This window comes from Pelecanus crispus, chromosome 21, assembly GCF_030463565.1.
Source record: "Pelecanus crispus isolate bPelCri1 chromosome 21, bPelCri1.pri, whole genome shotgun sequence".
NCBI classification, from domain to species: domain Eukaryota; kingdom Metazoa; phylum Chordata; class Aves; order Pelecaniformes; family Pelecanidae; genus Pelecanus; species Pelecanus crispus.
Window position 1 is genome coordinate 606,625 of NC_134663.1, and position 23,903 is coordinate 630,527.

Consider the following 23,903-nt stretch of genomic DNA (forward strand, 5'->3'; position numbering starts at 1 on the left):
TGAGTTTCCTGTTTGATCTTCCTGAAGGTCCCCGAGTACCCCTCGCTGGAGAAGGGTGAAGGCAGAGCCGTCTCCAGTTGTCAGACAGCTCATTGTCTGGTGCCGCGGGGACGGGCTCACGGGAAATCCTGCCTTGGGGCTGGGATGCGGGGCTGGCTCGGGTCATTGTCGCAGCCCAGCCCACGGGCGACAGTACCAGACACACGTACCAGCGCTCAAGTGCCCCCCTCATCAGGGCTCTGCTTTCTGCCGAGCTGCTTCCTCTGCTGTAAAAGGGGTGGTGGACAGGATGCGTGCCTTTGTACTGCTCCACCTTCTGGGGGCCCTCTGTGCCCCCCATGGCTCCTGGAGCCGCAGTGGCTGCGGCCCCGGGCTGTGTACGGGGGTCGGCGCCGGATCGGGAGCCAGATGTGCAAAAGGGCACGGCAAAGCCTCCCACGGGGCTCGGGGAGCGGGGTCCTAAAGCGATCAGGATGGAGGCAGAACCGTGGCGACGTGCAGTCGTGACGCAACGTAAGGGTTGGGGGGGCTGATCTGTGGTACCTGGCAAGGGCTGTGATGGTGCAGAGGCGATTCTGGGCTTGGCAGCAGCTCACCAAGGGCTCAGGGCTGGTGCTCTGCCTGGGACCATGACACAGGGGAAAGCCTGGGCGACCTCTGCGCAATGCTGCGACTCCGCGAGTGGTCCAGCGTGGCTGGGAAACCCGCAGAGGGACTTTGCCGGGGTGCAAGAGCGTGAGTTAAAATGGCAAGGCACCTTCACGCCAGGGTGCTCAGCCCGAAATCTGGTTTTGATCTGCATCTGCTGCTTATTTGCCTGCTTTGAGTGAATTGCTGGGTAGCAATAAGGCTATTTCCCGGCTCTGGGGCGTGGGCAGTGACTGACCCCTCACCACTTTTGAAGCAGTTTTCAGTTCTGATTTGCAAAATGCAGTACCAGTTTGCGATCCACCCAGAAGCAAACTAAAGAGCATTGCCCCTGGTGAGGTAAGAAGCACCCGCTTTGCGCAGAGGGAGCTGAGCCGGGTCCTGGTTCAGAGGGACAGGCTTTGCTAGCAGAAAACCTGCAAATTTAGTTTTCAGTTCCTTAATCTTGTGGCGAAGCAAAACAGGCACATGGCAGAGGTAGCTCCTGTGCTGGCTGTGTTTTGGGGAAGAGCAGCGTGTATCTGGTAGCAGTGTGCAGCCAAGGCTTGAGGACATGTATCCGAGTAACACCGAGAGAAGAAAACTGATAATCAGAGCTGTGGGAATCATCCAGCCTGCGCCTATGGAGTTTTATCAGGAAATCAACCGATACCTAAATCGTGTGGGAGATTAGCTTGAAATTGTGGTGTTACCAGCCTTGTAGTTCATTCTTCCAGTAATAAAAGAGCTCCTTGGAGAAAACAGATGGTGTTTGCCTCCTGTCACCCTCTTTTGTGGCCTGACAGCTTTCGCTTTCTAGCTGCCAGAAAAGCAATTTCTGCGATCCTCCTCCTGTCACCGCTGCGGTCACCGGGGCAGCACTGCAGCCCGAATCCTCTGCAGGGCCCTGCCTCTACCCTGCCTGTGGCAGCAATGGCAGCGGCCAGCCGAATCGCAGGGGCTGCTGCTTGCATACAGGTCTCGGGGGGTTTTTTTTTTGCATGCTGAGGCCCTGCTGCAGATTCCCCCAGGGCACACCCGGGGCTGGCTGTGCTTCTGCCGCTTTAGGGGGGACGGGAGATGTACTGCACGGGTGTCGCATGGGTCTGCACAGGTGTCGCATGGGTCTGCACGGGTGCCGCATGGGTCTGCATGGGTGTCGCATGGGTCTGCATGGGTGTCGCATGGGTTTGCACGGGTGTCGCATGGGTCTGCATGGGTGTCGCATGGATTTGCACGGGTGTCGCATGGGTCTGCACGGGTGTCGCATGGGTTTGCATGGGCATCGCACAGGTTTGAGACCCACACAGCCGTCAGAACCAGGTTCAGGCCGTTCCCAGGACCGTTGCGGCTGTTTCTGGGGTTACGGCAGGTTGCTGAACTTCTGCCAGGGGTTGTTTTCCCCAGCAAATTGCAACTGGCAGCGTACGTCATCTCCCACTCCGAAGAGCAATAGCAGGGCTGTAAAGCCTATCTGCAGGGCAGAGGCGAGGCTGGCGGTTTCAGGCGCCGGGCCGGCTCCAGTCGCCTGCCCCAGCTGAGGTCTGTGCCAGGCGGAGCTGGGCCGGGGAGAGCCCTGCGATCCCTGAATCATCCAGAGCGCAGCGGGGCACGGACGTGCTCCGCACGGCCGCAGAGGGGGAAACCCTCTGAGGCTTTCCGAGCAGCAGCCCCCTGGCAGTCTCTGCTCTCAGACTTGTTTAGCTCTTGCAGTGATGACTTCTAGATGTTTCCGAACAATCACGTTGCCTAATTGTTGTAACCTAAGTGACTGATGCCTTGTTTACAAGGGAGCCTTGTCTTTGTTCTCGAGATCTGCCCTTGAATCCTTGTCAAGTGTCAATGCTGGTTTATGGGTATTTCGGTCTGTCTGCATCAGGTTATTTATGCAGGCAGTTCAAACAAAAAAGAACACTTATAGAACTGCAAGTTTATTTCATATGCGGCATATTAGGTCTTATAAGCCTGACTGCTTAGCTACGAATCTTCATGTAGGTTACGCTCTGTATTTAATAGGTGGAATTGCTGTACGTACACTGCAGAGTCCTTACTGCAGGTCACGGAGCTGCAAAGCCTGGTCCAAATCGTGCAGAGAAGTGTGGCAACTGGTTTCTTACCGGGGCTGGAGTGCTGGGGCTGTTCACGCAGCAGCACTGGGCTCAGTCGGAGGCTGTTAACCTCATAGAATGATGGAATCATAGAATCGTTTAGGTTGGAAAAGACCTTTAAGATCATCCAGTCCAACCATTAACCTACACTACCAAGCCCACACTAAACCAATCAAGGGTAGACTAGACTAAACCATGTCCCCAAGTGCCACCTCTGCCCGTTTTTTGAACACTTCCAGGGATGGGGACTCCCCCACCTCTCTGGGCAGCCTGTTCCAATGCTTGACCACCCTTTCCGTGAAGAAATTTTTCCTAATTTCCAACCTAAACCTCCCCTGGCGCAGCTTGAGCCCATTTCCTCTCGTCCTATCACTAACTGCTTGGGAGAAGAGCCCAACCCCCCCCTCCCTGCCCCCTCCTGCCAGGAGCTGCAGAGCGATCAGGTCTCCCCTCAGCCTCCTCTTCTCCAGGCTGAACACCCCCAGCTCCCCCAGCCGCTCCCCACCAGCCCTGTGCTCCAGACCCTTCCCCAGCTCCGCTGCCCTTCTCTGGACACGCTCCAGCACCCCAACGTCCTTCTTGAGCTGAGGGGCCCAAAACTGGACACAGCATTCCAGGTGTGGCCTCACCAGCGCCGAGTACAGGGGCACAATCACCTCCCTGCTCCTGCTGGCCACACTATTCCTGACACAAGCCAGGATGCTGTTGGCCTTCTCTGCATTCAGAGTCACTGCTTCATGGCCTCGACGTGGGCCAGATCAGCACACCGAGCAGGCTGGTCAGCACGCAAAGTGTTTTAGAGGTGGATGGGAGAGCCCTGATGCTGCTTCCAGCCGTGTCCCCTTTCCCTCTTTTCTCTCTCACATAAGAAACACTGAAAGACAAATGGGTCAGAACAGGCGTTGTCAATCTTGCTGACGTCCTGCGTGGCCTGGTGTCGGAGCCGTGTGTGACACAACCTTCCATGGACCTCACCGCAGTGGTCGACAGCCGCAGCGTGTAATTAATGTGCCGAAACGTCAGTGTGGAGCTGCGGGCTTTTTCCATAATACATGAAAGCCCCATTTAGACAGAGAATGCCGGGTAAAACAGCCCTTGTATGGGTTGTCTGCTGCTGATCTAAACACACTTGAGTCCCTGGATTGCTCTGAGCTGCTTGCTTTTGCTCCGCGAAAGCATCAAGGAGGAAAAGCTGAGCAATGCCCTGTGTTTTCACGAGCAGGGCAGGTGAAGGCTGGAAGGACAGTGCAGGGTCTGCCCCTGCGGTGGGCAGGGAAAAGGGGAAAGGGAAATTCAAGGTTTCAAGGTTTGGGTATTATCATGGACTGGGGTGGTCGCTGCTGCTCCTTAAATCACAAGTTGCTGCTTGAATGGTGCGCGCTGACCCTGCGAGCGTCCGCGCTTCAGGCAGGTTCGTGCAGGAGGGGCTGGGGAAGCCGGGGGTGCTGCGGGGTGGGTGGGATGCGTCGGGATGCGTCGGGAGCTCTGCGCACGCCACTCTGACGTGAAGTGCAAATGAAAATAAGATACATTGTCTATCAATAAACAGCGCTGAGTGTGACATCGAGTTAACGAGGCTGGTGAGCTCGTCTCCAGAACCCTGAGTCAGTTCCGGCCACTATAAGGTTCGTGGAAGGAGGGTTTCCCAACACTGTTTAGGGAAATCTTACGGAGAAAATAAACAAAATCCAGCAGATATCTGACCCCAAAACCCTACCCCTGCGCAGGCCTCTCTCATGACGGCAGCAGCTGGGGAAGAGAGGGTCATGGTGCAGCAGAGGGGACGGCACTTGCTCCCCTGACAGGCAGGGCTGCACCCGCATACCTCAGGGGGGACGGGATGGGGCGGGTGGGAGCTGCCCCAAGGACGGATGCTCAGGGGGGAGACCCGTGCCCCTGCCCTCGTACGCACCGCCGCCCCTCGCCCACGTGCCGCCGTCCAACCCCCGGAGCTCCAGGGTCTCCCCATGAGCAAGCGTGCCCAGCCCTGGCATCGCCGCTGCTGCCTGCGCGCAGCAGCAATGGCCTCGAGATGCTCTCAGGCACTGTGTTTGGCCAGCACGCGGGTAAACACCAAGTCTCTCGTTCAGCAAATTCATTGGGAAGAAAAAAATATTAACAGCCTTGCTAATCACTCCTGGCCTTGCAGGGATCGTGTCCTGACTCGCCCTGCCTGCTCGCGGGGCATCCCACTGCGAGCGAGCTGTGCCCTGCGTCTCCTCCGTGAAATAGTTTCCTCGGGGACTTCTCCCCCCCCCCAGGGCCATGGGGCTCCTCTCTGTTGAGGAAATGTCTTTGATCAGAAGAAATTAAACCAGGAAAATACTTTCCATTCGTGTCAGGATAAAAATGGCTCAAGCCAGGCGTGATTGACTGCCGAGAAAAATCGGAGCAACCCCAGTGCCGTTTCAGAAGGCTTCCTACTGTTCTTGCGTACAGTAAACACAGAATATATTTAGCAGCCGAGCCCAGCATGAGACAGCCTCTTACTGTAATAATAGCAGTGCCTTGTCTTTTTTTTCTTTTTTTAGTTTTTTCTAAGGAATCGGTTTTGACAGAGTTCTTGGGTAGCTGGGTATGGATTGCCTCATGGGCTCGCCGTGCCTGCCTGGAACGCCGGCACCTTTGTTTGCCCTTGTTTACCTGCTCTAGCAACCGCGGGCTGCAGTGACTAACTCCACAAACAGGCGTTGGGGCGGACGCCGTGCTTCCTCCATGTGGCACCGGCGACATGCCACCGCGCGGGTGGCGATTAAACCCCGGCTCCTGGCGTGAGCGGCCGCCCCAAGCAGCAGAGAAATCCTTCCCAGCCGTCCGGCCACTTTCCCCTCGTTAGACTGAGCACGCGCCCCATGGCCGGGGCTCGGGCGGGCTCTGGGGGACGGCTCCTCTGCACTGCTGCCCAGCGGGTCCACGTGGCAAACAGCTTTCTGCGCGAGGAAAGGCGTGCAGAAACGGGGTCTGCCCCAAGAGCGTCACCCCCTTGAATCCTAAAATGCAAACCCGGTGGAGCTGGAGTAAGAGGCGAGCTAAAGGAGGGGGATCTTGGTTTATTGCAAATCTTTGTCAGACACTCCAGCCAGCACCAACCGTCCCAGAAACACTCCCTTGACATTATACATGCAAATAATGGCCATGACTTATTTATTGGGAAAACCCCATATTTCATAATAATGCACTTTCTTCATGGTCTTTATTATTCAAAGTACTCCAACACATCGTCGTAAACCAGGAACCTGCTGTGCTCATCTCCAAGTAAATGCAGAAGAAGAGAGCCCCGGCCTCAGAGAGTTTGCACTCAAAGCCTGTGGATTTTATCACCTCCCCTCTCGGCCGCGTCCAGCTGCCTGGGGGGGCATGTGCCGGGACGGGGGAGCCGGCGTCTGCAGCCGGAGCACAGGAAGCCCCGGCAGCCCCCTCCTCCAAGGAGCCCCTGCTTCCCCGGGGTGCCCGGGGACCCCGTCTCCTCCCCTACTTCGCTGCAGGCGAAAGGGTGCCCAGAAGGAGGAATTAAAGCCATCGCTGGTGGTTCTTGTCCCTGAACACACAAGGTGTGCCTAGGCCACAGTCGTGGTGTACGTTTAGTGCTCCCCCGGTCTGTGGAGGAGGGGAAGCTGCGCGGCATACCCCTCTCATCCGGGTGCCTGTCTCCTAAAGGCGAGGCTGCAAACCCAGTCCTATAGCCTGCCATGCACTATATTTCTGCTGTACATTTTATGAACAGGAGAGTGATTTTTACTGTGTCCCAGAAACCCATAAAACCCTGGCTGCCAACTGAGACACTCAAGTTGCTAGCGGAGAGCTCGGTGCAGGGCTGCGGGCAATGGGGGCTACAGCAGCAGCGTGCAGTTACTGCGATGTTTGTAATCCTGGAAGGAGGTCTAAGACCTTTGCCAAGGCCTGTCTTTGGCTTGTTTCTGAACTGCGTTTGCCCCATGCAAAGCTATTTTTATTCTAATGTTTTGGTCTCTGGTTCCTTTTATTTCCAAACAGCATTAACAGTGCAATGGTTTATAAATACTGGCCGTACATGGGGGTCTTCAGGGCTTGAAATAACGCACTTTCCCAAAGGTCCCTCTGGGTATCCTTCCATCTGGTGACTCACTTTACACTGGTGCCATTTCCCAGCACCGACCGTCCATGGGAAAACATGACCAGCATTTGTCTGACACGGGCCGGGCTGTCCCTTTAGCTTCCCAGCAGGCAGAAACATAAGGTGCCGGGAGCTGCGGCCGAGTGAGCGTGTGGCAGCGTGACAGCCCCGGGCACGCGTCCCTTGTCACTTCGCCCCAATGCCACTGCAGTGCTGACATTGCATCTGTACAGATCACACGCTGCAGTGGCGAGCCAGCAAAAGAGAGGCAAGCATTCGGCTTCAGCAAACGGAGGCAGCTACAGGAGGTGATGGAGAGTGCGAATGCAGCCTGCATGGGCAGAGCGGGAGAGGGATCCTCGCACCGTTAGCAGACAGGGTAGAGATGCTTGCCTGCCTGGTAAGGCTAGGAAGCTAAAACACGGCAGAAACCTGGAGATTTACTGGAGGTCACACAGGGAGCATAAACAGACCCTGACAGAGGGTTCCTCCGAGGGCTGTTCACAGGCTGCTGCTGGGCTCGGGGTGGCAGGTCGCTGGGACACTTGGGCAGAGTGTACAAAATCGAGTGACAGAGCAAGTAGACAACCTGCAGAACAAAAACGATGTTGGCAAGAGGTCTGTGGCTGCCTCGGGGCACTGCGTCCGGGGTGTCCCCAGCACAGCGGTGCCGGTGGCCCTGGGCTGGGACAGCCCTGCGTTCATCATCTCTGCAGCGATGGCTTTTCAATCTGTTCCTAACTCCCCTTCCATATTAGGCATAATTTAACAGCTCCTCTCTCCTCCTCCTTCAGTGCTGTAATTAGCACTTTTTGGCTTGAGTCATGGCTTTAATCATATCTGGACAGCAGTCACTCCTGCCAAGGTGAGTAATTCCCCAGGCAGAGATAAAGCCCTCTGTGTTTCTTGTGCTCTTGCCAGGTCGAGTGTTCGGAGGGATACGGTGCTCAGGGCATGCACCCGATGCAAAGTCAGGTCTTGGGCAAGCAGCAGCGCCAGAAAGAAGATGAAGGCATTTATTTTCTGTGCCCTCCTGTCCCTCCCAAGAAGGAAATGCAAAGCAGACTTGGTTGTTATTAATAAATTTCTTTGAGATTTGTGGCCGAGCCATGCAGCAGAGTAGAGCCCGACTAGGAGACAAGTATTTGTCTGTAGAGATGTTGTCACCACGGGTACGCATCCATCACGGGCGTGCCATCGGGACTGTGTGCACCGCTCGCCCTGCGTGGCGTGCCGCAATGTCCATGCCTGGAGCAACGCGCCGAGCTGGGACAGTCGGCGGCCGCTTCCGCAGAGACCTGCTGGTGGGCTGTGGATGGTTTGAGCTCAGGCGTGAAGGGCAGCGTGAGCGGCTGCCCCGGCCCGTGTCTCTCCAGAAGAGCCCTGGGATGGTCCCTGACGGTGATGCAGGGACAGCGGGGGCTGCGAGTGTGACAGCTTTGGGGGGCTCACTGCTTTTCCAGGGTACGGTGAGCAGTTGTGCAGCAGGGCAAAATTCGGGATGTGACCGTCGGGAGCCCGGCAGCCTGCGGGTGCTCCCAGGAATGCAGCAGGCCAGGTACTCGCCTCCAGCCATGCAAGCTAAGCAGGAGTTGGTGCGGGCGGGGGGGATTGCTCTGAGATAAGCTTGCCAGCGGCTAGAGAAAGACAGGGATAAAAATGAGCAATCCTGGCACAGAACAGGAATGCATGGAGAGGAATAGCAGACACGCTTCGGGCTGGAGCAGGCGGTGGTTTTGATGGGACCTTCAGGGTTGTAATGGCAGCCAGGGGATCCTGAAATGGGGCTGCAGACCTCCTGGGCACTTAAGGAAGGTTGATCATGAAATGTTTTATAGCTTATGAGGAGCTCATAAGGCTGCCAGGACCTGGATAATAGGGGATTTTAATTACTTGGATATTGATGGACATAATAAGCATGCAGCAAACCACAAAGGGAAACCTGTGGCTAGAGGGGAGAGCGAGACTGATGTATGCACAGCATGTTAAATAACCTAGATCGTTCAGAGCCTCTTCTGGCCCTGGTTCCAGGAGCAGAGCCAAGTATGATAAATAAGGTCGGGGTTGGGAAGTGTCTAGAATCCAAATGTTTGTATTCTTGTTCGATTTCGAATATTCATGGGGACAAAAGCGGTAGCAGGAGTCACAGCAGAGCGCTTGGCTGTGTCTGCCTGGGGGCTGTGAGATGCCCTGGGGCAAGGGGCCAGCAGCCCGGCCACCGGGAAGGCGTCTGTGAGCGCCCACAGGCATCTCAGGAACTTTTGCACAGATTTGCTGCAGTGAAAGGTGACCTGGGTGAGACCCAGGCGAGGCAAGGAGGGAGCCAGAGGCCAAAGCCATTGAAGAAAAGGACGGAAAGTCTGAGCAAGCAGTGTGGGTGGAATGGGAGCCGCCAGGCTAGGCATGGCACAGGGAGTGGAGGAGAGCCCGGCAGGCAGGGCTGGCAGGGCAGGCAGGCAGGGCTGGCAGGGCTGGCAGGGCTGGCCGCATTGCTGTGGGCAGGTCCCGGGGCCGACCGGGGCTCTCGTCAGGCTTGGTGGCATCGATGGTGTGCCCAGGTGAGGTCTCCTCCCGCCACCTCGAGTGCGTACCAGGCGTCCTTCTCCATCACACTGGTCTGACCATCAGACATCGCGGGGCAAATCTCTGCTTAATAAAGGGGGTGACGAGGAGTCGAGAAGGTGGACACCGCCAGAACGGGGCTGGGAGTGCCGTGCCTGGGCTGCCGGGTGGCTCCCGAGCTGTGGATTGGCAATGGAAATGTGTGCATCAGCGCTGCGGGGCAGGGCCTCTGTTTGCAGTGATAAGAGAGTTTTCTGTGTGGGTGGCGCTAATTTTGGTCTGTAGCCGCTGTTCCGGTTGTGGCCGAGGGCTGCGGCATCTCTCTTGTTTTTACATCAGCTCCCTCGCAAGCATCTGTTCGGGCTGACCCGGCAGATACTGATGGGTTTGGGGAGGTGGTGCAAAATCCCTTTCTTGTCGTGCGGAGCCTGGGCACATAGTGCCATCCCAGCCTAACTGTGGAGAAGTGCCTCTGGGAGCTGAGGTCTTGGGGATGGCGGCTCTGAACGGGGGCGGGGTGGGTGGGATGGGGTGGGGGGGTGGGGTGTCTGCTCTTTTGCTGTTTTCCCCTTGCTGAAAAAACATCCACTTTAATAAAGAGCTGCAGAAACCCTGCCCGTCCCGTTGCAGGCAGCAGTGCAGGGTGTCTCAGGTGTCCTGCAGGCTCAGATTGTCCCAGTGGGGGTCTGAGCTGTGACCATGGCACAGCGCTCTTCCTGAATTTCCTTTGCTCTTCGTATTGCTCTGGGTGGCAGAAGGGCAGTGCCACCCTGCAAGGGCTGGGACCTGGCTGGGGAAAGGCTGTGGGCTCGAAACAGTGCGCAGTGGACCAGCGCAGCAGAGGCCAAGTATTGCTGCTCCACCTGTGGCTCTGTAAAGGTGATGGAGAGCTGTGGCTGGGCTCGTCCTGCGTGTCCCGGGCTCCCCCAGCCCAAAACAAACCCTTCAGGACAGAGCGGGACCTCAGGGCCACAGCCCCATCTTGCTGGGTGGCTGCGGGCGGTCCATTGCAGTGCAGTTCCTGGTGGGAGCATGCAAAATGAATGCCAAGCACCGTGTTAGTCTCAAATGTATTGTGGCATTTTTAGGCATAGGTGTAAATTATTGAAACGCAATGTGCTTACAGTCATAATGCACCTGAGACCTTAGATGTCTGTGTGTTGTGATCAATATTAGACAGCAGTGGTTTGGAAACAGAGAGAAATCAAAGCTCTCGTGAAGCAGCTGTCCCAGCCTGCCGAGAGGAAAGACGGGAAGGGTTTGTGCATCACTGTCTGGGTGCTGCGAGTGCGGCAGGATCCTCCCTGGATCCGACTTTAAAGGAACTGACTCTGATTAATGCATGTGCTGTCGCTGGATGCGTCTCTCACAAAGCATTCAGTGAACTGAACTCACATGTTGTGAGCCCTTGCTATGTAGTTTGCTGACCTGGGAATGCTGTGGTCTGACTCTGTTTCTGTGCAGTTTTTAGGCACCTTCTTCATCCCCCAATAGTCGTGTTGAGGGTGAGCATGCCCACCTTGGCTCTCCAGAGCCCTCCAGCGTCTCTCCTCCAGTTTCCCAGCTCCCTCTTCCAAGGTAGCACAAATCCGCCCTCCTTCCTCCTGAGCTGGAGCGTTGCTGTGATTCTGCCGGTCCGGGGCAGGGGCAGCACGTGACGGGCAGGGACCTGGGGCTTTTGTGAGGGTTTGCAGCAGGAACAAAATCCCCTCCGGGGGCCTTTTGCCCCTTCCTGGTGCTGGCATCGCTGCTGGCCAGCGTGGGCTCGGGCACTTCACAGCACGTGTGGAGCCCACGCGTCTCCCCTGCAGTGCCAGCCTGCACCAGCTCCCTGCAAATCCTAATTGTATTTTTTATTTAGCCAGAGTGATTTTTTTTTTCCCCCTCTAACTTTGCTGTTTTCCTGAAATGGTCTGAAATGTAATAGACCAAGACAATCATCAGAATGAAATATTTCCTACATAAAATAGGCAGCAGCTATTCAGAAATGAAGATCGACTGGAATGAGGGCTGCCAGGCAAAGATTTAAAGGTGCTGACATGTTCCCCTAGGTTGTTTACTGAAGATATTGTCTCCTAAGCCCCAGTTTTAAGACTGCCTTTCAAAAGAGGGCACAAAACAAAATTTAGCAAGGAGCTTTAATAGTTCAAGCTGCTGTGTGCTGAGCTTTTTGTTGCCCTTATGGGAACAAAGCCTCATTTCAAAGGACCTTGACTGTCTTCTGACAGTGCAGGAGAAGTGGCACTGCCAGAGCTATTTTTGCACCAAGACACGGATTGGGTGTGAAACCTGTCTCTGGTGGCTGTGCCAGCAAAACCTGGGCAGGCAAAACACAGAGGCATATGGCCTGATTTCCCTAAATATGCCGATTCCAAGGAATTTGGAGGTGCTTTCTCAATGTAAAAGGACATCTTGGGCACCTGGCATTAGGGAAAAAGCTTTAGCACTGCTCTTGGCGCAAAGATCTGCCCACCCATCCCAGCACGGTGGGGTGAGGCGAGCCCAGTCCTGCAGCCTCGGGGCCGGGGAGCGATGTGCGGGGGAGCAGGCGGGAGCCCTGGCAGCTGTGCCGAGCTGCAGGGCTCTTTGCTGGTCTTGCTTCATCTGCTGCGGCATCTGTATCATCGGAGCCCGTGTATGAGGTCCTGGGCTGAACTCGGCACCAGGCTGGGTGGGGGCCTGCTGCACGGTGAGGACCATGGGTTTATCTGAGGTGTTTTTCCCTTTCAGGCCTATGTACCTGTGTCCCCTGCCACAGCACGATGTTGCTCTTGGGGACTTAAGAAAGTGAATCCTGTGTGTGCCCAAATGTTGCAGCTTTGCCCCGTGACATCCTGAACTCTTACAAACAAGAGCTGCAATGAAGCTGGCAATGGAGAGTAAAACCTTATGCCCTAATGCAGGATCTCCAAGCGAACAGCAGCCTCCTGAACACCTTTCCCCACCTGCTTTGCTCCCTTCTCTCGTCCACTTTGCCCTCGCGGCTGGGTTTGAGTGACCGCAGCACCATTCCCATGGCTGGAGAGTTGGTGTTTGCCAGAGGCTTCCCCTGTAACTGCGGTCCCACTGCAGATGCACCAGCTATGTAAGAGCTCTGCCTTCAAAGCAGGAGCAGGCATTGCAGCAGGCAAAACTGTCCGTCTTGTACAGAAACAAGTAATAGTGAAATGCCGGGCAATCAAGAGCCCGACTTTTAGACTGGACTGCTTGTCGTCTCCAGCCCAAGTATCACATCAGGCTGAAAGGGCTGATGAGAATCGCTGACTGGGGACTGCCTTGGCTGTTCGGGACCCACAGGGGCCTGACGGCCCATGGCACATGAGAAACGTGTCGTGTCCGGGTGTTAACGTGCCAGGGCTGGTTGGTGTGGGGGAGAGGAGCCGTGCCTGGCTGCCGAAGGCTGTGCGGCGCAGTGCGAAGCCCTGTCTTGCCACCCGCTGCACCCCCCAGCCCCCCCAAATCCCGCCCGGTGTTTTGTGTTACCCCCTCGCTCCGCTGCTGCCAGGCAGCCCGTCTGCGACCGAGCCAAAAGCAGGTTTCTGCCGCCACCTCGCGATGGAGAAGCGCTGGGCTGTCGCGATGGGCCGGCGGGGGACGCGGCTTCGCGACGGACGCAGGGCCCGGCAGCACGGCGGGGTTTGGGAATCGCGGCTTTATTAGGGCCGGGCAACACAGCCCTGTCCAGCCCCAGCCGTGTCCAACCCCCACCATGTCCAATCCTGCCGTGTCCAATCCCGCCGTGTCCATCCCCAGCCCTGTCCATCCCCAGCCCTGTCCAACCCCCACCGTGTCCAGCCCCACCGTGTCCAACCCCCACCGTGTCCAATCCCGCTGTGTCCATCCCCAGCCCTGTCCATCCCCATCCCTGTCCATCCCCAGCCCTGTCCATCCCCATCCCTGTCCAGCCCCAGCCGTGTCCATCCCCACCCCTGTCCATTCCCAGCCATGTCCATTCCCAGCCATGTCCATCCCCAGTCGTGTCCATCCCCAGCCCTGTCCATCCCCAGCCGTGTCCATCCCCACCCCTGTCCAGCCCCAGCCGTGTCCATCCCCAGCCCTGTCCAGCCCCAGCCATGTCCATTCCCAGCCATGTCCATCCCCAGCCGTGTCCATCCCCAGCCATGTCCATCCCCAGCCCTGTCCAGCCCCAGCCATGTCCATTCCCAGCCATGTCCATCCCCAGCCATGTCCATCCCCAGCCCTGTCCAGCCCCAGCCATGTCCATCCCCATCCCTGTCCATCCCCAGCCCTGTCCAGCCCCAGCCCTGTCTGTGTCCATCCCTGTCTGTGTCCATCCCTGTCTGTGTCCATCCCCAGCCCTGTCCATCCCCATCCCTGTCCATCCCCAGCCGTGTCCATTCCCAGCCGTGTCCATCCCCAGCCCTGTCCATCCCCACCCGTGTCCATCCGCACCCCTGTCCATCCCCAGCCGTGTCCATCCCCACCCCTGTCCATCCCCAGCCATGTCCATCCCCACCCCTGTCCATTCCCAGCCGTGTCCATCCCCAGCCCTGTCCATCCCCAGCCCTGTCCATCCCCACCCCTGTCCATCCCCAGCCCTGTCTGTGTCCATCCCTGTCTGTGTCCATCCCCAGCCCTGTCTGTGTCCATCCCTGTCTGTGTCCATCCCCAGCCGTGTCCATCCCCATCCCTGTCCATCCCCATCCCTGTCCATCCCCACCCATGTCCATCCCCACCCCTGTCCAGCCCCAGCCGTGTCCATCCCCAGCCATGTCCATTCCTAGCCGTGTCCATCCCCACCCCTGTCCATCCCCAGCCCTGTCCATCCCCAGACGTGTCCATTCCCAGCCGTGTCCATCCCCAGTCGTGTCCATCCCCAGCCCTGTCCATCCCCACCCCTGTCCATCCCCAGTCGTGTCCAGCCCCATCCCTGTCCATCCCCAGTCGTGTCCATCCCCAGCCGTGTCCAGCCCCAGCCGTGTCCAGCCCCAGCCCTGTCCAGATGTGCCTGCAGCCCGGGTCCACGGGGAGCCAGCCTGGTGGGCTGCAGCGAGCAGGGCTTGGGTGGACATGGCTCTTCCCAGCGCCTGGAAGGGTGCAGTGCCCATCCCAGTGCCGTGGAAGGGTGCAGTGCCCATCCCGGTGCCGTGGAAGGTTGCAGTGCCCATCCCAGTGCCCTGGAAGGGTGCTGCGCTCATTGCTTGCCTTGCAGGGGTTATCAGCAGCAATGCTCTCCTCCCTCGACAACCCAGAACGCGTTCCCCGCATCACAGATGTGTGCGTGAGGAGGGGGCTGCTGAGAGGAGGTTTTTGGTGAGGGTCACTGCAGTCAGATTTTGGCTTCTGCGCTGCAGACGTGCACCCAAGCCGTGTGGCCTCCTGCACCTGCTTTGAGCAGCGCCATGCAAACCCTCAGGGCAAGTCAGGCACTTATCATCCCTTCCCTGGTCGTGTCCCTGACGCTCTTCAGGAAGCTGAAGATGTGGGACCCGCCAGTCCCTTTGGCCTCCAGCGCGGACGGAGGTTTCCCTGCAGAGGGGCCAGCCCTGTCGCCCAGCTCTCCCCGCCTGGCCTTGGCTTTGGCCGCTGCCACAGCGATGTACTTGGTGACGATGGTGATGTGGTAGGACCTGAAGTCCGCCAGTGCAGAGATGCACTGGTTGAAAGCCGCGCAGAGCTGCGCATCCCCGGAGGAGAGCACGTGCTGCTTCAGGGAGGGGGCACGGCGGATCTCCTCCACAAAGGCTCTGTGGGGCGGGGGCATGTAGTCCCTCATCCTGTGCAGGAAGGCGGCTGCAAGACACCAGTAAAAGGAAGAAATAAGTTGCGGGTGAATGGGTTAAAGCGCCTGGATGCTCTCAAAGAGCAGCCAGCCTGGAGCTCTGGTGCTGGCACGGTCTGCAGGGACCACCGCGCTGGATGGTACCCGACAGCATGCCCAGCCTCCCAGCCTCCTCTGTCCTGTCTCAGTGCCTCCAATTAATTGAGAAAGAAAACCCATATTAGGTCAATGCTCTGTTAGGGTTGGTCTTAACCCTAAAAGGCAGGGTTTAGCCCTTGCTCTCAGCCTTTTGGTTTCGGGTTGTTCGGGAATTTTTTTTTTTGCTATTAGAGTGGTTTTGCTAATTTCTGATAAATATACTCTGTTATGGGCCAGACTAATGAGAAGCTATGTGAATGGATGTGCTAAATTACTGGCAGGATGCTGGCGTGCTCTGCTCTCTCATCTCTGTACCCATATATAACCTCAATAAAAAGTTGACACGCAAAAAGCAAAATCTGTCCATCTGAGAATTTACAGAGGCGAGGAAGTGCCTGCCAGAGCCTCGTTTATAGACTTCCTCCCTAACGAACTGGGCAGAGCCTCGTCCCCGCTCTGTGAGCATTTTGCAAGGGCAAGATGGGTGCGCGTCTTCTCAACTGGCAGAGCTGGGCACGGCCACGGGAACAGCTCTGGCTCGGTTCTTCCCCCGCCCCTTATTTACTTCGGAAAAAGGAAAAGCGTGTGACTTACTGCTCTCCTCGCTATGGCGAATCCCCAGGAGCTCATCAAAAGCGTGAAGGACGGTGCTCTGTGCTGCGCTCCCTCCCGAGTACGCCATGGGCTCGTCAGATACACCTTCGTATATCAGCCCGTCTGGCATGGCCGGGTTATCTTTCCAGCTGAGTGGGAAGACACGGCAGTCAGGCAGGGAAGGCCATGGGGCGGCTGATAATGGGGCAGGGGGCTGCGAGAAGGGGCCCTGGGCTGGCAAGATTGAGCGAAACCTTCCTGACCTGGCCCATGGATCTCCTCCTCCTTGCTCAGCCTTGTCAGCTGTCCTCAAATGTGAGATAAAGTCGGAAATCAAACGCTGTGTCGAGGCGCACGACAAGGTCATGGATGTAGGGAGAAATCCTTAATTATCCTTTGCCTAGGAGCTAGGGATCGTTCTATGGGATTGCTGCGCACTGGTGAGCACCCCATGGCGTGTCCTGGGACAGGCTGCCCTGTGCCGTGGCTGCTCCTCCATCTCCGACTCGGGTCCTGGCTCGGGCAGGTGCTGCGTGGCTTTTGCACGTGCAGAGCTGCTTTGGGTGTGCAAGAGGGGAGGGGGCACTTGTCTGGGCAACAGTGGCACCTGACATTAATTCCTTGAAATCCCGGTAGCCTCTGAAGGAGAGCTGCCCAAACACTCTTCCAAGCCCTTGGAGTTTGTACTCTGGATTTTAGTCTGTTCTTGTTACTCTTGAGATGATGTCTTTAAAGACAGCGCAGGACAGCTTGCCTTTATTTATTTCAGCAGAGAAGCAGCCTGTAATGTGATTTCCTCCCTCTCATAAAGCTGCTCGTCCTCAGCAAGCCCAGGAACCAGGCAGCGTCGGTGCCTCCCCCCCCGTACACCATTAACTCACAGCCCCTGTCAGCTGGCTTTATGAGCCTGTTGTGCAAAAATGGATAAATGCTCGCTCACAAATGGAAAGAGGAGTTATAATTTCAGAGAGATAATGTGCCTGGCACAAAAATATCTCTTGACCTTCTGAAGAATGCAGCATTTCATGAAGCTTTTGGTGCTGGCTGCTAAGGCTGTTTGAGGGATGGAGCAGATTTTGCACAAAATTCAGAGAAAATAGATTCATTATCAAATACCGTAATATTTTTAGCTCTCCCAGGGATGTATTTATAGTAACCTTTACTAGTGGGAAGTTCTTATAAGCAGAAGAGAATTTAAAAGGCATGTTTTTCCAGGCTGATGACCATCAAGACAAGGTCAGCTTGGATAAAAAATGAGAGAAACATAATCAGGATGCATGGAGCCTTCTGACTTAGGAATGCTGAGATATGCTGAAGAGAAACAAAAATAGAAACCCCCTGAGAAGCCGGGGAGCGGAGCTGTTGGGGATGCTCGCAGCCCCGCAGGGAAGATGAGGGATGCCAAACCTGCAGCACTGGGCTCTCGTGGCCGTGTTCCTGCCTTGCCCAGCTGACTTTTTTCAGTACTGGGGGGGGATTGGGTTTTTTAATTAATGGAATTGTAATGGAGCAACAGCAAGAGGCTCGTTATAGATGTTCCCTTAACACGCAGGGAGAAGAGACCCCCTGCTTGGCTTTGTAGCTTTGTGTGTACAGGGTGTGAAGTAAAGAGAAATCAGTCTCCTCCTGTCAAAACTGTTCGGGCCAAGCGCAGGAATGATTCATTTCTGCACAATTAAAGCTGTTGCAGCACAGAGACCATGCGGGGGCTAAGCTGAAGCGCGGGATGGAGAGAAGCTGGGGGGGAGGCAGACCCCAGCCCTTCTGCGCCGTCCTTGCCCAGCGGCTCCGGCTCCGCACGGCTGGATCGGGCGCCTGGGAGCTCTCTCCCTCGAGGGCAGCAGGGCTGCATCACCCTCGGGGCCACCGCTGCCGGACGCAGCGCGGGTTCCTTCCCTGCACCGCGGGACCCCGTGGTTCGTGCTCCTTCCCAGCACATTCCCTGCTCCCCCTCGCCCCGGGAGCTGCGGACACAATAGCTTTGGAGGGAAAGGCACCACACTTACCCGGAGAGAAAGATCCGGATCACAGCATAAAATACTGCTGGATCCACATAATCTAGGAGGAAATCAGATCACAGATGTTATTGCGGGAAAAGGCAATTAGTTCCCTCTGCAGCGGCATTTCCCGTGTGGCAGTGCTCCCCGTGCCCCCCGCCGCAGCCGAGGCGACCCGAACGTGCTCCGGGAAGGACCCGGCAGGAGGGGCCGGCACGTTGCATGGTGCTGGTGCCTGCTCCCCACGGTGGCCTTCCCCTGGCAGGGCTCCTTGAGGCACCGCTGTGCGCAGCGCAGCATCGGTGCTCAGAGCTGCTCAGCCCGAAACCATCCCACACTTTTACCCTGGGCCCGTTTGGGTGCTCAAACGCCATGTATCATCCTGGGAGCACTGAGCTTCCCCTGAATTACTCCTGCCTCCTCCCGCTCCATCCCTCTGGAGAGGCTTTATGGGCCACGTCCGAGCACATTTACGCTAACGCATTCAATGAGCAAAAGCGTGCACAGTGATGTAAGGACACGAGCTGCCCTCCAGCTGAAGGCTGCTGTTACCGTGCATCCGTTTCAAAGCCTGGCTCATGTCCCCGATGGCCTCTGCCAGCTCCTGCAGGGCTTTGTGCAGGGTGTCCTCATCGAGCTGCAGAATGGCACGAATGGCCTGAACGATTGCCTGCGAGAGGAGGGAGAGCACAAAGTGTTGAGGAGGCTGGGATGTCTGCGTACAGCAGCTCTGGATGCCCGCTACCACCCAGGCCAGCTCTGCCCCTTCCCCAGCCTGCGAGCAAGCGTGCAGGGGACGGGTGCACCTCGTGGGTGCGTGCCTGCGGGCGCTTTCCAGGCGAGTAAAGAGCTACGGGGCACGGCGGTACCCTACCTTAATCCCGGGCACAGCCGCCTTCTCAACCAGGAGGGTGACGAGGATGAAGCCTCGCAGGCTCTGTCCCCCAGGCAGCGAGATGATGGTGTCCAGGTTCCTGCAGAGGCGATGGCCAAATGTCCGGGGATTAGGAGGGCTCAGGATTTCCCTGCACACCCCAGGACCCGTTGAGCCCTTGGAGCAAAAACCTCCCGGCTGCAGAGCCTCTTATCTGCACCCCGGGCAGAGACAAGCTGGCACAGAGCAAAAGGGGAGAGGGGCTGCGCTGGTTCTGAGGGGTCCGCGACCCTCCCCATGCACTTGTTGGGCTAAAAGTCTGGCCCATGGCACGGGCTCTGCGTGGACTAGAGCAGCCCACGGTTCAGCCGCGGTCACGGCACTTTGCTGTTGTTGCAGTGGCATTTGTGTGCCAAAGACTGAGCTGTTTTTGTTGCGCTTGTATATCAAGAGATAAGTTCAACCTAAGCAGAGCCCTGCAGTGTTGGGGCGCTAAGCCAATTCAAACACAACTAATACTGTTAGAAAATAAATAAGCATCTTAAATACTTACTCAATTTCTAGAGGCCTGAAGGTATTTCGGTTATTGCCAACAAACGCACAAGAAAAGGAGAGAGAAAGAGAGACGTTATAAATCGTTCAGCAACGGCCTGTGCTCTGTGGGAGACAAGCGAGCTCGCTGGCCCGCGGGAAGCGCCGTGCCCGGGGGATGCTCCCAGGGGGACCTGGTTCCCCACTGGGCGCCCCTGTCTGCGCCTGCAAATGCAGCACCAGCAGCCCCAGAGCGCACCGCTCCCCCCTGCCCGGCAAGACCCTTCCCCAGATCTTCTCTGTGAGACAGGCCCCCAGCGATGGTTTTTCAATGTTTTTTGGCAGAACAGGAGCGGTTTGGGAACCCTTCGTCCCTGTTGTGCTGGATGGGACTTGCTCAGGCTCTTCGCTGTTGCCCGGCTCGTGGGAGGAGCCGCGCTCAGTCTGCCGGCATTTGCCCATTTACCCGTTGGGGTTCTTCCTCCTCCAGTTGGCCAACACAAAGTCTGCGTGGCTGAGGATGGGGGGGAGGCCGAGGGCCTGTGAGACCTCCCAGAAGGGGACAGCGAGATTTCGGGGCAGGACCTAAAGGACACAAAGCACAGGAGAAGACGGGGACACTGTCAGGCTGGCGAAAGGTGCCCATCTACGGGCACCCAGCCAGGCAGGAGGGGTCATGCTCCTGCTGCCGCCTCAGGAAAGAGGCTTTGCTGCCATGGGATGAGAGTCCCCGGGGAGCAGCATCAGCTCCCAGAGCCCCAGGAGCAGGTGAACCTGCTCCACGTTGCTTTTACCTTCACGGCGCCCTCCTCGCCATCCTGCCAGAGGTAGCCCATCGTGATGAAGCTGAGCACCAGATGCGCCAAGTGCAGCTCCTTGCGCCCTCCGAGGTGCTGGGCGCTCAGCTGCGGCATCTGCCAGGGAGACCCTTGGGAGCAAGGGGCAGCGCAGGCGGTGCTGAGGGCCCCCCGCAGTGGGGGGCTGCCCCCCCAGCTGGGGAGAGACCCTCCTGGTTCCTCTCCCTGCCCTTGCCCTCTCCCCGCAAGCCTCTGTTCCCTCCCACCCCTGCAGGATTTGCTGCTGATTTGCTGTTGGTGGTTGTGAGCATAGAATCATAGAATCGTTTAGGTTGGAAAAGACCTTTAAGATCATCCAGTCCAACCATTAACCTACACTACCAAGCCCACACTAAACCAATCAAGGGTAGACCAGACTAAACCATGTCCCCAAGTGCCACCTCTGCCCGTTTTTTGAACTCTTCCAGGGATGGGGACTCCCCCACCTCTCTGGGCAGCCTGTTCCAATGCTTGACCACCCTTTCCATGAAGAAATTTCTCCCAATATCCAACCTAAACCTCCCCTGGCGCAGCTTGAGCCCATTTCCTCTCATCCTATCAGTAACTACATGGGAGAAGAGCCCAACACCCCCTCCCTGCCCCCTCCTGCCAGGAGCTGCAGAGCGATCAGGTCTCCCCTCAGCCTCCTCTTCTCCAGGCTGAACACCCCCAGCTCCCTCAGCCGCTCCCCACCAGCCCTGTGCTCCAGACCCTTCCCCAGCTCCGTTGCCCTTCCCTGGCCACGCTCCAGCACCCCAATGTCCTTCTTGTGCTGAGGGGCCCAAAACTGGACACAGCATTCCAGGTGCAGCCTCCCCAGCGCCGAGTACAGGGGCACAATCACCTCCCTGCTCCTGCTGCCCACACTATTCCTGATGCATGGACAGTAAACTGTGGGATTTTACTCAAAAAGGCGCTGGGATGCACGAGAGAGCGGCCGATCCCCGTGTGCCGGCGGGGTCCAGCCAGGCTGGGAAGCTCCCGGAGCGCCTGGGCTCCTTGGCGGGGAGCGCGGCTGGGATGAGCCGCGGCTCTCGTGACATCTAGAGGGTTTCCTCTGCCACCGCACACCGCGCTCCAGCCCTCGCTGCCTCGGCTGGCCGGCGCGACCGAGGCTCTGCCGTAGGAGTTATTTCTGTGCCAACGTTAGGGCTTTGCTTTTGCATGGCGTTAGTCCTGTCTGCACGAGTCCTTCCTGAGGACACGGCTTTGCTGTTGGTTTGCTTTTCTCTGTGTTCAGCAGACACTGCTGTGTCAGATGAAGGTCTGAGAGTGCTCCAGAAGCAGGAGAGATAACACGGGTACCTGGTGAACTTGTGAGCGGAGCCGACGGCTCGCGATCAGCTGAGGCAGGTCACGGGCAATCTCCATCCAGGGACCATAGGGCGCCGGCAGCTCTGTCTGGGTAGAGAGCGAGGGCTGTAAATGCACAGAGACTGGCAGCACACGGTGTCGCAAGGCTGCGTCTCTTCTCTGCCCCTGGTTCCTGAGCAGCTCAGGACTCAGGCAGGTGTGTCCAGGGGTTAAATCCGGGATCAGCAGAGCTGGCTGTGGAGCCCTGCAGGAAGCAGGGACAGGCTCAGGGGCGAGTGCAGCCCCCTCCCCTGAAGAGGAGGCTTCCGGGCTGTGCTGGGCCAGGGGACATGCTACCACTGTCGTCCTCAAAATAGCGAGAGGTTGTGAGAAACGGGACCCAGAGCATCCCAGCATGGGCAGGTGGCAGCTGAGGGGGGCCAGGTCACAGCAAACGTGGTGCTGCCAGCACCAAGCCTGGGAAGAAGTCATAGGGCTTAGAGGTGATGAGCCGGTTGAGAGCCGGGCTGGCTGTCGCAGCCCCTGGACACCGGGCTTGCGGGGGGAGCGGACGGGAGCGCACTCACGGGTCAGGTGCAGTGGGACAGCCAAAGTGGTCCCGCACCAGTGCAGCTCTAGGGACCGGCGTGACCCTCAGGGAGTTGCTGCAAAGGTGGATGGAGCCAGTCTGTCCCGGGGTGGAGAGGGCAACCCCGTGCTGGGGTACAGGGGTGCTGGGACAGGAGCGGGAGGGAACAGAGAGCCGGGAGATAAGCCCAGCCCTGGGTAAACTCTTTGGAGTTGAGGCTGGCTGAGAGGCAACACCCAAACTCTCCTGCTCCAGACCCGACTCTGCCTGTAATGCAGGAGCCGTGCAGTCTGGGGAGAAAAGGGAATTGGGGAGTGATGGCAGCCGGGGGCTGCACAGGGGGGCTGGAGCAGGACTGTGTCACTGCTGGGGCTGGGCAGCCCCAGGGAGGGCTGTGCCGGACATAGCCCAGCCAGGGAGGACTGGGGGTCCTTCACTGTCCTGCTCCATCGCTTTTGCAAAGGTTTTCCTGGGGCTCTGGCAGGGCTGTGCCTGTGGAGAAGGGAGGGGAGCAGATGCCACCAGCCCGGGCTCCCAGCATCCATCCAGCCTTGCACATCGCGCTAATGGTTTGTGTCTGGTTCCCTCTCTTGTAATACCAGCCTGTGTAATTGTGAATTAATGGATGATAAACAAGTATCTGCCTGTCCCTGAGTGCTCCCGCTGTGAAGTGAGCCCAGTGATAAATGGCACCGCTTTCAGCACAGGAGATCTGCAGTCTGACTGCTCTCCTCGTATGCCCTGAAATCCTGTAAAGCCAAGGCCAGTCTGTGGAATGCAAAGCTCCTTCTCTCCCCTGTGCTGCTTACTGCAGCCAGTTTAATAGTTTTTAATGATATGAGTCGTTTGTCCTACGAAACTAAGCCAAAATAGCATATGCCTGCCTCATTGCTTTTTATAAACTTACAGAGTAGCGTTAAATTGAAACCCAACCAGAAAGCCGCTCACCAACCCCTCTATTTTTCTGCTCGCTCTCTCTCTCGTAGCACGCAGACGCGGTGGCACAGCCATCTCCTACCAGAGGATCGGGAAGAAGGAAGCCGTACTCCTCGGAGAGCTGAAACCTGCTCAGCGCCAGAGGCAGCGGGGTCTCCTCCGTGCCATCGCAGACCTCCATCACTGGGCGCTGGCCGCAAGGTTGGGACGCGCTCTGGCTCGGTGGAGACGTGCCGGCTGCCCTGTTCCTGGTATGTGCTGAGCCAGCGCCGTGCACCCCAGCCATGGGAGCGTACCTTGTCCCGGGGGACCCAGGGCCTGGCTGCCCAATGGCCAGAGGGTCCGAGCAAACATGGTTAAAGGTTGCCGATAAGGCGATGTCGTGGAGCAAACATTGACCGCCATGCCCCTGGGCACCCGCCTATGGGAAGGCTCAGGGAAGCTCCCTTGCTGCGTGTGGGGGCTGTGAGCTGTCTCCCCCCAGGACCTCCCCTCGGAGCTGCAGGGATGCTCCAGGCTCCCATGGGCGGCTGCATCGAAGGGGCCCAGGGTGCTTTAGGCTGGCGGCAGCGCACGGACTCTGTCTCCGCAGCTGGGTTTCCCCAGGATCCTGGCAATGCCAGGCTCACGTCCTGTGCGCTGCGCTTGGTCTGCAGGAACCGCGCAAGAACAGGGGACCCTCCACATCTCGCTGGAGGCTGCAGAGCCCTGCACAGCATGAGCGCAGCATGGACCCCCGCACCGCAGCACGGACCTGCAGCCACCGCAGGTCCCAGGCACGGCCCCGGCAGATGTGTGTTGGTGCTCTGGGAGCTGCCTGCAGCTCCTGCCAGGCTGTGTGTGACCCCCGGCTGCCAGGGGCCTGAGGAGCTTTATCCCCGCAGGAGCGATATGCACTCCATCAGGCACGAACGGTATCCTCAGCCCCCTGCTCGCATGAGGTGCTGCTGATGTATGCGCTAACAATATGCCCGGCACTGCC

At 57.7% G+C, this 23,903-nt stretch overlaps 1 protein-coding gene across 1 annotated transcript; it reads right to left on the reverse strand.

Moving 5' to 3' along the window:
• Positions 1-14,773: 14,773 nt before the first annotated feature.
• On the reverse strand, positions 14,774-23,102 carry LOC104023850 (indoleamine 2,3-dioxygenase 2). Its single transcript, XM_075724174.1, has 10 exons — positions 23,004-23,102; positions 21,409-21,504; positions 20,062-20,181; positions 19,734-19,852; positions 19,290-19,304; positions 18,737-18,836; positions 18,415-18,532; positions 17,872-17,923; positions 15,866-16,014; positions 14,774-15,144 (listed from the first exon to the last, which is right to left on the reverse strand). Exons 1-10 carry the CDS (start codon positions 23,100-23,102, stop codon positions 14,774-14,776), a joined length of 1,239 nt encoding a protein of 412 aa, XP_075580289.1.
• Between the last annotated feature and the right edge of the window lie 801 nt (positions 23,103-23,903).

Bases quoted from the DNA above. Each gene is read 5' to 3' on its own strand.
- LOC104023850 (XM_075724174.1), bottom strand. From the start codon at position 23,102: ATGGAGGTCTGCGATGGCACGGAGGAGACCCCGCTGCCTCTGGCGCTG. The intron at 20,182-21,408 runs GTACCCGTGTTA...TCTCCCTGGCAG, and splicing joins TCCGCTCACAAGTTCACCAG to ATGCCGCAGCTGAGCGCCCA. The intron at 19,853-20,061 runs GTAAAAGCAACG...TGTGTCCTTTAG, and splicing joins GCGAGGAGGGCGCCGTGAAG to GTCCTGCCCCGAAATCTCGC.